The sequence below is a fragment of the Onychomys torridus genome, chromosome 9, assembly GCF_903995425.1.
Source record: "Onychomys torridus chromosome 9, mOncTor1.1, whole genome shotgun sequence".
NCBI classification, from domain to species: domain Eukaryota; kingdom Metazoa; phylum Chordata; class Mammalia; order Rodentia; family Cricetidae; genus Onychomys; species Onychomys torridus.
Window position 1 is genome coordinate 111,299,695 of NC_050451.1, and position 14,598 is coordinate 111,314,292.

The following is a 14,598-nucleotide window of genomic DNA, read 5'->3' on the forward strand; positions in this document are numbered from 1 at the left end:
CAAAAGGAGAATGGATCAGGTTCAGAATGGATAAAAAAGAAATCTCCTCAATCCTTATCATTTTGTTTTAGATGAATGCGAGTGTTACTATCCATTTTTATTTAAGAATGACTTAAAAACATCTCCACTGAAATATTTCCACTCCAGTTTGAAGAGTAGCTCTGAGAGCCACACATGCAGGGTGTGGTAGAGGATCCAGACATGCACCATAGGGTAGATAACCACAAGCCTCAGCAAGCTGGGGAGTCAGCTCCTTAGGACTTCCACAGAGGTGTCAGAATCCACACAGCATGATGGCCCACCTTATACACATGTCCTTTGTTCATTGCTTACTACAGTGGATAGATTTCTGCTAGAAATTCTGATTTTTTTTCACACTATGTTATGTTGATGACAGTGTATGAACTTTGCAGCCAATGTGGCTGTAGCTTATTGATTTGTGTGTGGGGGCCACAGGTCAACCTCATCATGCATTCACAAGTCTGGAGAAATCTTCTCTGAAGAACACTTACAACATCATCTGATTTTGTAACTGGCTTTCTTAAAATTCAATATATTCTGAAGGATGTGATCAATAAGCAGATGGCCCAAGCCCATACACATGCCAAGAAATGAAGGGTCTAATTAACAGTTAGACAAGGGTGTGAGGCGATTACAGAAGGGAAATACAGACCCTTCCTGGGCTGGGAAACCCCTGGATATGGGAACCAGGGCTGCTGGTGTGACATGTTGTTGAGTGGTGGCTATTGGAAGAGAGAAAGCAGCTAAAACCTTCAGGAATAGTCATTAGGATTTTATAAAATTCCCAATTATCTTTGGACCTGGTCTAGAATAGGCATTTTTCCAGTGCCTGAAGGAAAGAACCAATAGGAAAAGAAAAAAGAATACAAAAGAGTTTGGTGGAAGCTGGTAGAAATCAGAAGTGATGCATTCTTGGTAGTGAGTGATGGCTACAGGAAGGATGAGTGTCTATCATCATGGCAGCAAAGGAAGCTCTTCCTTATACACAATGCAGTGCCCCCAACAAAGATCAGGAAGAGAAAGTTTCTGGGAAGAGGCCAACACATTTCACAATGAGTCCCTAAGATACTTCAGCTAATCTTCAAACTCCATGGATGGGATCAATTACAAGACTCCTTCCTGTATATACATCTCTTGGCCCAAATAGGTTGAGATGGATTCTCTCCTCTGCACCTAGGAAAGCCACCAAAGAACTTTTCTTGCATCAATGAAGAGGACTAGCCTCCATGTGACAGTTTTCCTTGCCATGCAGTAAATACGTTACTGACCCACTGCCAGCCTGGCCCTCCTGATTGTTATGAGTTATATTTCCAGTATGTCTAGAATTGGGCTTTATATGACATTTAGTATGTAAACTGCAGCCTGTAAAATAGAAGACTGTGCCTTGAGTTTGATGCAAGCTGGGATGACTGTGCTAATGTTTTTTTGAGGCCAATATGACTGAAAAGGTTAAGAGTGTAGCTTGATGGAGGTGATGCATCTCTCAAATCATTCCAGTGCCACCCTGAAATCATGCTTCCACATCTTTTTATTTTCTATATAGTACCAATTCCACTGATTTAAACTCTGTATTTTAATAGGCTGACTAAAAAGATGCTTTCTGTCATCTAAAACATCAGTGGTCTTTTATTATTTTGCCCCAATGTTGTATGTAACCCATTCAAGCAAAAAATGGTACTACAGTATTACTAAATTACATTTGAACACTAGAGGGCTGGCAGTACTATTCTTTGATTTCATCATAAACAAGACAGCAATCTGTTATTCATCAGACCTGTTGTGTGTGGACGAAGTTTAATGTTATATTTAGATCACAATTTTCCTAGTAAAGATGATGGGAAATTAAATTGTGTTCCTTGAGAAGTAAGCAGCCCTGCTTTTTCTTGGTCCTGGACTGTGGCTCCTCCTATGTGAGGCACATGAGCTTGTGAAGACGTTCTTGGGGAACAAGCACAAGCAGTGATGTCAGGACATTGACAGGATACATGGAGAGATTGTCAGTTTGAGGACATATGAGAATACCCATCCTTATCCATTCACCCATACAGCTCAGCACGTTTTTTTCAAGTACTCAGCATGTGCCAGAACTGATAGACAAAATAAGCATAGTGCCTCGCACACACTATATTTTAACTTCCCTTGACAATTAATCTCATTTACCACCTTCATGAGATCTAGAACAGCCTGGGAGATGGGTCTCTGAGCATGTGTTTGGGGGAATATCTTGATTAGGCTAAGAGAGCTAAGTAGAAACATCCATTGCTCTCTGCTTTTGACTATAGATGCAATGTGTCCAGACAGCTCATGTGTCTCACAGAGGAGGAGCTATAGTCTAGGACCAGGAAAAAGCAGGACTGCTTACTTCCCAGTGAGGCAATGTGGCCTGCTGCCATGATTTTCCCACTACAAAGGGCTGTAACCTTTAAACTGTGAGCTCAAATAAGCCCCTTTTCCCTTAAGTTGTCTTTGTCAGGTTATTTTATTATCACAACAGCCAAAGCAATGAAGAAAATGCCCTATGAAGGCAATCACTAATGAAGACAACTCATACAAGCAATTGTAAGACAGGCAAATACTACAAAGACATATGGGCTGATAAGGATGCTTTTCTCTGGAAATGAAATAGAGTTGAATGCTGAAGGGTGGAAGAGATATTCTAATCAGGATATGGAGGAGTGAGAAAGATAATCCACTTAAGAGAAGGTCCCCAGAGTAAGAAATAACTTGCCATTGGAGAAAAATCAAAGGCAGCCAGTAGGGCTGGAGTGGGATGGATAACAAGAGCATGCATCCAGGATATCTCAGACACCAGGACTGTGTGAGAGAGGTGCTCTGAAGGAAGATGGCTAGTAAGAAAATCCCAAGGAGGGAGGGTCTATGTGGAGGCAGTTTCCCCTGTGAGGTGGGAATGTTTTCCTCTTCACATGGCAGGTAGAAGGCTTATGAGAAGAGACATCATCTTCTCTAATACACATCCTCCAACTCACTCTATTTTTTTCCACACATGGCTCACATTACCATATGCCCCCAAAGAATCCAGTTTGAAAATCACCAGTTTAGTTCAAATGTGGAGATATGAGGGAAAGCAGGATAGCTCATCCTAAGCAATGCCATTTGGTTTTTTGGTGTTCTCCTTTCCAGCTCTAACAGCCTCCATGACATGGAATCTTGGAAAGTAACTCATTAGGATACTTTCCAGCTTGAACAAAAAACTAGGAATGAAGTAAGTACAAAACCTGAATCCATGTGTGTTCTCATGGCCTCTCCAGGCCAGAAGGACCCTGGACATTTTCTAGTCCAGCCCAGCTGAGAGGTAAGGCTATGGGAAAGGTAAAATGGCTTCTGCAGCTGCATCCTGGCACAGGCTGATGCAGCATCCAACTTGTCAGCTGCATCTTTGTTTCTCCCATCCCTGGAGTGATGAATGCAGGTGTTTTTTTGTTTGTTTTTGTTTTTTGATTTGTTTTTTGTTTTGGTTTTGGTTTTTGGTTTTTTTGAGACAGGGTTTCTCTCTAGCTTTGCACCTTTCCTGAAACTCACTTGGTAGCCCAGGCTGGCCTCGAACTCACAGAGATCCATCTGGCTCTGCCTCCCGAATGCTGGGATTAAAGGCATGTGAATGTAGGTGTTTTTGCAATTTAGATTTTCTAGTGGGGACTTGAAAGACTCACAGTAAATTGAATGCTAAGGTTTCAGAACACTTCCCTTTATAAAATCTGCCTCTTTGCTCAGAGTCACCCTGCAGAGTGGAATGAAAAAGAGGACAAGGTAACAAGAGAAGGAAGCCTTACCAATAATTTTTGGGTATATTTTGAAAGTGGTGCCAGAGAATCATTTCATAGAAGTGCTCTTTTTGGATTTAAACTGTAACAAAGAAAAGAGTGGTCCTCCAAATCCACTCTTAGCCTGAGGTAGTTGCTAAACCTGACAGTAATCTTAGCTGGGGAAATAAAATGCTAATTATTGGCCCCCTGAGAATCCTGGAAAGGAGAATAGCTAGTTGGTTAATGATTCAGAGAATGCTTCAAGTCAGCCAGACTAAGTCCATCTAACAGACTTATCAACCCCTTAGGGAAATGATGTGAAGGAATTTCTTCTACTGCCCTCCCCCCTTTAAGGTAAGATGTTAAATTGCAGCTTAGAGTGGGTCTGAAATTCATCCAAGATTCCATAGAGGGGAACCAGTGAATGTGGGCCTTGAAAAATCAGTCAGTTCAAATTTTAGGATTCATTGAATGCTTTGTAATAAAGACCACCACTGACACATAAAATATTGACCCCACCAATCTCTAGTTAGCCATATCCAACAATGAAAGACAGGCAGGAATGTCTGGCTTAGAAACCACGTTTATGGAAGGCTTTTTAATAGTCACTTTTTTTCTATGTGCCCTTATCATATTCACCATCTCAGGGTATAATCAGAGACCTACTACTGATCATGGGCATTGGTCTGGAGACATCACTAGGAATATCTAAATGTCATCATACAGCTTTTCTGATTCCCATTGAGCCCCTTTGAGTTGCCATATGGACCTTGTCTGTGTGGTCTGTTCTTTCTCATATTGTTCTGCATAAAGTGTTGTACCCCTAAGAGTTCCCATGTCCTTGGGCCTGACAGCTCCCTTAATTAAAGGCAGTGGGTGGTATGATGACAGGTTTGTCACTGTGATGGTTCCCTGAGGACTAGAGGACATGGGTGGCTCTAGTTTTCCATCTGTATCACCCAACCTGCATATTTCATTGGGTAAAACGTAAAAGAGGTAGTGCCTGTGTTTACTGACCTGTCCTCTGTCTGCTTCAGGTAAGTCACACACTTCAGTTATCCAGGAGGCATTGCTGGCTTAACTAAGTGTAGGGATGTACAGCTTTGAATGCATTGCTATTTTGTCTTTGCTTCACTACAGAATGAGTGATGATGATGCTTCCCCCAGTGTTCATTCCAGACATTCCAGGAAGGGCCCAATGTTTAGTGGGAGTGAAGCTCTATTACTCAATGTAATGAAAAAAAAAAAAAAGCTTATTTCCTTCTTTCAGCACTAATGCCACCCATGCTCTGGCCATGATTGGCTTCTCTGCCTCATGAGTTTGGAAGGCATGTGATAGTCACCTAGCCTTGTTAGTACAACCTTAAAGAGGAACATTCTGGCTCTGGGAATTGACCTTAAATGATTACCAGGGACAGAGTTTTTGCCAACAAAGTATGGATTAAACATTCCATATAGGGTTTGCAAAATGCCAGCTACAGAGTGCCGCATCCCACATATGAACAAGGAAAGGGTTAAAAATAATAACCAGATCATTGTAAATTCTTTTACAAATCCAATATTTATTTTGTTTTTAAATACAAAACTCAAATTCCAAATGAACATAAAACCAAATAAAAATCCCCCCTGGATGCACAAACTTGAATTGCCTATTATCTCATAGGTATAAGTAACCATATAAGCAATAGATGGTCACATAATATCACATCTTTATAGAAAGGATATGATGTTTGGCTATTTGAAGAATGTTAAATGGTGAAAGGTATACCATAAAGCAACCTAGGAGTTGGAGACTTCATACATACTCAATTTCTTAAAATAATCTGAACATCAAATCTGTAATGGACATTGACAACTTGGGGAGGCCCAGCCCAGGGTCTACTAGTACTTCCCAGTCATTTTGTATTTCTAATTTTCCCTGAGGACATGGACCACTGAAGTGTGGGAAAAACACAATTAAGTGTGGTATTCCCAAATTGGGTTCAGAGTGATGTTTTTTCAGCCTCCTATTATTTCTATTCATGATTTTGGTAGCAAGGAAATTATTTTGAAACTAGCATAGCAACCGCGTATTCGAGCCAACCCATAATGCCCTGTTGATTCATAGCTAAATGGCTGCAGCAAGGATAAACCATGGAGTTCATGATAACCTTTTAAATGTAAACCTTTTAACTAAATTGAGTCTAACACTTATTCTGTTTTCTAAACTCAGTTATTCAAAGGATTTTTCAAGATTTTGAATAATTTTTATCTCCCCATGTCCCTGAAGTAATCTGCCTACTGGTTTGTTTTACACCAGTTAGTGTTTGGGGCCAGATCCTTTACCTGGGACCTGAACACACAACTTTCTTGGAAGCAGGCAACACTTTCATTAGGGTACTCAAAGACAGAAATCAAATTTCTCTGATTTCTGAATACTTCATGCATATTTTTAAAAATAACACGAGAAAAAGAATATGCTTTAAAAATTCAAAATCTGTAGTTTTAAAGCTGTTACCATTTTAGCATGAGCTAAGTGCTGACCTTTTCAGATCAATCATAAATCATTTCTCCCCAAGGAAAATACTTCTATTGGAAATGGGGGAAAATGAGCTAGATTATAACTTGTGTACTATGAATATGGGCCACTTTGGGCTTAGCACTCTCTGTGAGGGGTTGTGATAACATATAAGAGTGCAGATAGATACATCTTAGCTTACACAGACAGAATATGTATGGATGTTTGATAGACAGCTGCTACTGATGCAGTTTCTAATATTAGCAATAGTGACATTATATACATTTTATTTCTTTTCTTGTGTTTCTATGATTCAAACATAGGGCTTTGCACATGTTGGACAAGTGATCTTTCACTGACCAAAACCCTAGCCCCAAATAGTCTTTAATAACATGACAGTAATCCACAATACATACTGCTTTGATAGACTATTCCTACAAATGGACAAAAATCAATTTAGAAAATCCCATACCAAGGTGAAATTCAGTTTATAGCAATTGCAGATTGCTCTCTGGATGATGCAGGACACTATTAGGCAACAGTTTTCACCCTTGACTTCCTTGGTGTTTGTTCCTGTCTAAATATCTAGAAGGTCATCTCCACTCTCATCACTCTCCACAGTCAGCTGTCTGGTCCACCACTTCTTAACCTCGGAGCCACAGGAAGCTGTGTCTGGCATGGGGTTCATCTTGCACACCACAGACTTCATGGCTGTCCTTCCTCCAAACCGTAGGTTAACTGAAGACACCGAATGGCTTATTGGTTTGGGAGCTGTGGAATTAAGAAGAGTCCCATTATCACTTGATTCTTTTTCAGCATGCTTTATCCATTCCTGGAAAATCATGATACTCTGAGCAGTGGTGCTTTTGGCTCCCAATTCTTATCTCCAGGTGTTAAGTAAGAAACCTTTTCAGTGTTTGATTCTTCCAATAAACTTGTGCTCATAGGCAGCTAATAACTCTTGGGAAAGCATACTTCTGGTTGTTTTTACTTTAAGAAAGGTAGAAACCACAAACAGCCCCAATTTGTGCAAAGTAGAAGTGTTACAGTGGTATGTTTAAGCTAGTGTTAATTAGGGAAAAAAAAAAGAGTGATAGTGTAGTTAAAAAGGAGAGATGGGGTAGGGGCAGGTATGGAAAGAAGTGGCTTTGGGTTTCCATTGCCTTGGCCTTGTGTCCCATGTATAGTCAACAGACATGAAGTCCCTGGCAGGTACCTGTCTCTAAACCTAAATTTTCTTCATTTTACAATGGAGAAAATGTAAATGTGCTCACTGTAGGGCTGGGAGGCTGAAGATGGGTTTTTGAGATGACCTGACAAAGTGTTTTGCTTGGTGCCTCCTTAAAATGTTCTTCACATTTCCCTTTTCACCCTCATACTTTGTATGCCCCTGATTGTCTCTGTGGTTATCACCACTTTTCACACTGAGGCTACATAGACAAGCACTTCTGTTGATACTTTGATAGCATTCCTGTCACCCACTTAAGTGAATACCAAGGAGGGACAGTCTCCCCAGCTCATCTTTCACATCTGCCCTGTAGTGTTGGACTAGCAGTGTGGACCATGCCCTTATCACTTGTGTCCAGACTGTTGTGATATCTTGTAGCCTGTCACCTGCCTCCAGGTCACTGCCTGTCACTGCCAGAGGCAAGTGAACTCTTGGCTGTGTTGTCTCATCAGTCTTTCTAAAGCATAGGTGGCAAATGTCATCTCTTGCTCAGAAGTCTTTAATATCTCCTTTCTAACTGCTCATAGTATGAAATTGAAACTGCCTAGTCTGTCATTTAAGGATTTTCACATTGTGGCCCCTTAGCCCACTTAATCTTGCTTCCTGCCTCTCCTATCTTTGCTTAGACCAGACAAAAATGATGTCCTCTCTGATCCCTCATCAGGTCCTTCCTTACTGGTGGCTTTAAGACCCATGGCACACCTGTAGCTTCAGAATGTAAACTGTACTGCCATCTGCTTTGTGAACAGACATGTGGCAGAAGACGTTTCAGGGTCACCCATTCTCACTTGGGTGGGGCTGAAGCTGAGCATGGTTAGAGGAGAGAATGAAGCCCTATTTCACCATAGGCTTAGATCTAAATAGAGAGAGGAGACTGGGATGTGTGTAGAATTGCTCCTCCCCAATTCCTGAGTGTACCTTCTTGAGATCATTCTGGCTTTCTAGCACCTCACATTTCTTTAGAAGAGAACTCTTACTAAGTCAGTAAAATGTGGGGAATAATAGAACTATGAGGATTGAATGATCCGGGTAATGCCCTGGGAGTAGGGATGACACACAGTAGTCAGTGCTACATGAAGGTTTGTCATTGTTACTGCTGTCATTGAGATAAAGAAGCTCATGCCAGGGGGTGATAAGCTCAGCTACACAGCATGTGTTGGGTTAAAGTGGGACCTGAGCCTTTTCTGAGAACTCTGTGGCATTTTCTGAAGATCATATCTACCCATTCCTTCTTAGATAAGTTTTGCCCATATTTGAGATGCCTTGACTGTACCCAGGAAGCCCTTGGAAACCTCTTCCTCCTCTCTTTCTGGATCTTGGCTGTAACATCTCATTTTGTTAACAGGTGCCGTCTTCTCAGGTATGGCAGCTGAAAATGAGGGCCGATATAGTTATGTTTAGAGAAGTTACTTTGAGGAGAATGTTTTTGATAAGGGAATACATTTCATTGTTTCACTGTCTATGATAATCAGATACACACCCTGTTTGGGTCTGAAATGTCCCCAGAGGCCCTGGGTGTTGGAGGCTTGGTCCCAGCTTGTGCTATTGGGAAGTCATAGAACTTTAAAAAGGTGGCACCTAGTAGGTCTTGGTTCACTGGGCTCATGCCCTGGAAGAAGACTGTGGGACACCAATCTTTTCCTCTTTGTCCTGGTTGTGATAAGGTGAGCAATTTCCTCATCATACATCCCCACTATGCTATGCAGCATTGTTACAGGCCCAATAGCAACAGATCAACTGATTGTGGGCTGAAACCTCCAACAAAGTGAGCCAATAACCTTTCTTCTCTTTAAGTGGATTTTCTCCCATATAAGTTATGGTAACAGAAGGTGAACTAATAGATATTGCATATTAAATAAAATCTAAGACCCAAAATTTAAAAAGACAGCAAATGCCTCTTAAATGCCCCCCAAAAGTAGAGAAATGACTGATGTACCTACCTGAGGGCAGACGCCATTGTCCAAACTTCCTTTGGGGTTTTCCAGGATCTGCCGCATCCTGTCGACTTCCTCCTCTGTCTGACAGAGTAGGGCTCAAGAGTTGCTGCTGACTACTTGTCTACATGGGAGAAGAGTTAGTCAGTTGTGGATCTTTCTCTTTAAAAAAACATATACTTAATTTGTCACAAGTATTTATATAGCTTTATGGGGTATAGTATGTAATTATCATATGTTTATAACATGCAGTGATGAAGTCAGGGTAATTCCCACTTCTGGCTCCTCAAATGTCTACCATTTCTGTGTATTTGGAACTTTGTGACTTTTCTAGTTATTTTGAAATATATCAGAGATGTTTGATGACTACATGTGACAGTTATCTTCACTGTCAATTTGATGGCCCCAGGAAAGCCCAAACTGAGGACTACTTGATGCTGAGAACTCCTAGGCACTTTGCCTCTATCTCTAGCACCGTGTTCTTTCCTAACCATTATCACCCCCATTTTTTTAGATTTACTCTCTCTCTCTCTCTCTCTCTCTCTCTCTCTCTCTCTCTCTCTCTCTCTCTCTCTCTGTGTGTGTGTGTGTGTGTGTGTGTGTGCATCTACAAATGTATGCCACACATGTACAGGTACCCACAGAGGCCAGGAGAGGGCATTGGATGCCCTGGAGCTAGAGCTATGGGTGGTTGTGAGCTGTCAGATGTAGGTGTAGAAAACTGTCCTTGGGTCCTCTGGAATAGCAACTGTCTCTCCAGCCCCTTACTGTCTTGGTTTTCACAATTTCACAATTTAAACCTTTAAACCCTCTCCCCGCACCTTTGGCTTTTGGGATACTTCTTTGAGAGCTCTGAAATCATTACTTCCCCTCTATCATTTGTCCTGTCTCAACCTGATCTGGTTCCTACTCATAAAGCATTGCCAAATGTCTTTGGGCCAGACCTGGAGATCTTTCTTTTTACCTCTTTTGCTGACTGCTCTCATAGATGCTGTGGAGAAGGAGACAAGTGATTCCTGGTTACTTGTAGAGAGCCATGAAATTCACATGTTCCAGGTTATAACATGTCTGTTTGGAGCCTCTGTTGGCCCATGGAGGCTTATGCTTTAATTTGTCCCTCACCCTGACTGTGCTACTGTTCATCAGGAGCTCAGTGAAACTGGAGGCACTGCACAGTGTGCTGGATGGACTCCATGTGATTAGCATCAAGTCATTATTGCAGCCACATAAATGGGTGGGCCATCCCTGCCAACTGCTTTTCATAGCACAGAGCTCTCCCAGATGCTGGTAATTCTTGTTTTTGTTATTTTTGTTTTGTTTTTGAATACACATGTAGAACAATTTTGAAAATGAAACTAGCTGTGTTTTAATAGACAGAAGCTACTTAAATATTTTTTCTTAATTCTAAATGCTCCTCTGATGCCCAAATAAGAAAGAATAAATCCCCAAATGCATTTGATTATTGAAGAGGGTCGAGAGCAAAGTGCATCCATTTTGTTAGCTTTACTGAAAATTTCCAAGATGTGCTAAGGGGAAGAAAGTATTTATGGCAAGGCTTCATGTAAATCATAATCTTTTTAAGCACATATTTCTATGCTCAAGTTTAGTTATTATGAAAATATTAATCTTTTAGACAAAAAAAGCAAGCAAACAACATTCAGGATGTTAACTATTTTTTGCATATGTATTCTGTAGTTTGGATCTTAAATGGCCCTTAAGTTGAAGGCTTGGTATCCAGCCTACGACATTAATGGGAGGTGGTAAAAGGTTTAGGTGATGGAGCCTAGTGGGAGGAAGTTGGGTTGTTATGGGGGTTGGGAGGGCTGTCCTTGAAGAGGATTTTGGAGTCCCATCCCCTTCCTATTTCTCTTGCTCCCTGGCCACCACACTTTCCCACACACTCTCATCATGATGTACTAATTCACTATAGCCCTGTACAGTGAGCCAACCACCCCTGGACTAAAGTATCTCAAACTGAGAGCCAAGTAAACCTTCCTTGCTTCTAAGCTGATTATCTCCGGTATTTTGTTTAATAACATAAAGTTGACTAACACACCATACAAACCATAATTTTACCAAGAAAATCTCAACTGAATTCTAAGTGACAAAAATAAAAATATTTGGATGTACATATTCTCATTATTTTTGTGTCTTTTGCAGCAAAAGTTCACCTGAAAAATACTGTCACTTTGTCTGAAATGTCTGTGGCCAAGATCAACTTCCACAGAATATCCTTGGATGAAGAATACCTCATCTCCTACCTCAGGTTGCGTATTGTGGTCCTGGCTGTTGGCATTAGTGTCCTCGCTTGGCTGGGTGGTCTCAATGCTGGGAGGATTCAGGAACCGACTCAGCTCTTGCTGCTGGCTCTCTCTCAGGCTGTGGATGATGCTGCATGACTGCTGCTGTTTCTATAGGAAGATGCCGTGCTTTCATAAGGGGGAAAGATACCCAGCTTCTTTGTCCAATTCCCACCAAGTCACAGTTTCTTCTTCCCTCTTTCAAGACCTATGGTTTGCCAACCTCTCATGAAATTCCAAGTAAGAATCTTGAACTAGTTTTGAGGCTGTTAGATTGATATATGTCTTGGAGATTAGAGGTATCTACCACCTTTTCCACTTGTTTAACAATTGGACTTGTTCTACTAATCCATTCTAGTTATTTAAAATAACTAATGTGGGTGCTTTATTTTCTTTATTATTTGATTCTGTCCTCATTTAGTCAGTGCCAGTCCCCTCCCTCCACTTTCCTGAAGTAAGCACCAAAGTGTTTTTAGTAGATGAGAAGGAAACTTACTCCTGTCTTGTTCTGGATTATGTAGGGTAGCCTGGTAGGCCAATCCAGCAGCAGCCTCTTTTTCCTGGCCAAGGCTTCCCTCTCAGGGTCTGAGCAGGACATTTGTAATCCAGGGAACCAGCAGAGCTATGGTAGCCTTGCTGTGATTGGGTTGCAGTGGGCAGCTGGCCTTGCTCTAGGAGGCTGTGCTAGAGTGTTTATTTTCTTTGGGGATTTTTTTCCTCTAACAGGATTGCATGTTTCTATAGTGGGTGTTGTTCTGAAGGGCAGGACCAAACAAATCTTATATAACATTAATTGCATTGCAGGAAATATTTACTGATTGGTTTGCCTTTCTTCTCTGTATGTGAAGCATAAGTCAAAAAATTTGTAAACGTTAATTGCCCAACCAAAGTACTCACTGAGAACACAGTATATGCTAATGGAGTATATATTCATTAATAAATGAGAGTCTCACACAAACTTACAGTTCAGGAGGCAGCAGGTACATCATTAAAATTCCATGAGAGATGGTCTTTGGAGACCAAACAACATGATAAACCATATGTTGGAACTTTTTGCAGCAATTTAAAAGTAGTTTTGTAAATTCAACCTCAATAGATATTTTTGGGATTTTGTACAGTTGAGTTTAATAAATAGAGATCATAAATATTTTAATACCAATAAGTTGTTTTTTAAACCACCATGTTATAACAATTTGATTCGATTGAAATGTGTGGTAGAGCCTTCTGAGGAGAATGAGGCTGATGCTGGAGTAGAATTAAGGCTGTAGCAGCATCAGACACCCTGAGTGGGTGACAATGGTGCATTGTAACGGATAGCAGGCCAGTCACTGAAAGGTTGTGTTGTACTATTGAGGACATTCTTCTCTTTTGCTCCTCTTTCTTTGAGTGTGTGTGTGTATGTGTGTGTGTGTGTGTGTGTGTGTGTGTGTGTGTGTGTGTGTATGTGTGATGGTGTTAATTGTCAATGGGACAGAATCCAGAATCACTTGAGAGGTGGGCCTCTGAGCATGCTTGTGGAGGATTGTCTTGATTACTGGTGTGGAAAGACTTACCATAATTGTGAATGAGCAACAGATTATATAAAAATGTGGGAAATGGGCTGAACACTGGCATATATCCACTCTTTCCAATTCTTGATTGTGGATGTGATGTGATTACACAACACCTGTCATGTGATTAAATTCCTGCCATCTTGACTGTGCCCTTGAGCTGTGAACTAGGATAAGCCCTTCTCATTTAAGTTGCTTTTGTCAGAGTATTTTATCACAGCAACATGAAAAAAAAGCAGGCGATGGTGCTTGTTGTTCACTCACGGCCCTGATGCGTTTTAAGCACTTCTTCAGCCACATGCGAATGGTCTGCTTAGCCACCTCCTCCTCTATGGTATACTCCAGCTGCTCCCTTGCCAGCAGCTCCTCCAGCTGCAAGCTCTTCCTGATGTCCACAGAGCGGTAGGAGAGCATGCTAGAAGACAGGAACAGTAGCACCACTGGTCAGAGTCATCTGGTGTTTAGAGTCACAGATGTTCAAAATGCAGAGAAGATGTCTTTCCAGACAATCAGTGTAACATTTGATGGCTCTCACAGCTGGGTGAGTGGCTGGTTATATCACCTTTGTGTCTCCCTTCCATTGTATAAATGCTGAGGATAGTCTTGGCACCTCCCTTATTGAATAACCTGGCAAGTTAATATCTATGAGATATTTAGAACAGTGAATTAATGCTAATAACACTAACACTTAGTGTCTATAGTACAGAAGACCCAGGTTAGGTGGTATCCTTTAGCTGTTAGGTGGCTCTAGCTGTCAAATGCATACTCTGGAATGTTCTTTGTAGAAAGATTATTCTATCCACTCTTTTCTCACAGTTAGCACTAATAGCTGATGGTAAATATCCTTGCCTATGAGTTATGCATGTCACACTCCTCTTCCTTCTCTATCATTTATCACTCTGCATCTTCCTTATTAATTTCAGAATTTGCAAAGCTAGAGCTGAATAATCACTCTCATTTAGTCCTTGGCTCAACAAGTCCAGACAATAGTAAGTAAAACTAACATTTTTGTTCAGAGAGGCAGTCAGACAATACCTAGCAGGGATTGACCAGAGGGTAATATAAACCTATGTGGTCGTACTGTACACTTAAGTGTAGCTTCAGCCCTCTGGACTCTCATACAACCACTACTGTGAGTTTGAGGCCACCATCAGAGCTCAAGTCACAGCATAATAACTTTAGGAGTACTGGGTCATTGATGTTCTCTTCTTTGATAAATGTGCTTCCATTGTGGAAGAAAATACTGCATTGTGTTTTATAAAATATTTTTAGGTTCTCCAGACTCAGCAGAAATTTCATTATTA

General features: G+C 41.0%; 1 protein-coding gene across 1 annotated transcript in view; it reads right to left on the minus strand.

Annotated features, from left to right (window-relative positions):
* Positions 1–5,361: 5,361 nt before the first annotated feature.
* Nalcn (sodium leak channel, non-selective) overlaps positions 5,362–14,598 on the minus strand; it is a 326,188-nt gene continuing 316,951 nt past the window's right edge. The window contains exons 41-44 of the mRNA XM_036199902.1: positions 13,559–13,709; positions 11,706–11,855; positions 9,451–9,568; positions 5,362–7,053 (exon numbers count right to left, since the gene is read on the minus strand). Of these exons, the coding sequence (XP_036055795.1) occupies positions 6,860–7,053; positions 9,451–9,568; positions 11,706–11,855; positions 13,559–13,709 (613 nt within the window). The 3' untranslated portion in view covers positions 5,362–6,859. The remainder of the gene's footprint in view (positions 7,054–9,450; positions 9,569–11,705; positions 11,856–13,558; positions 13,710–14,598) is intronic.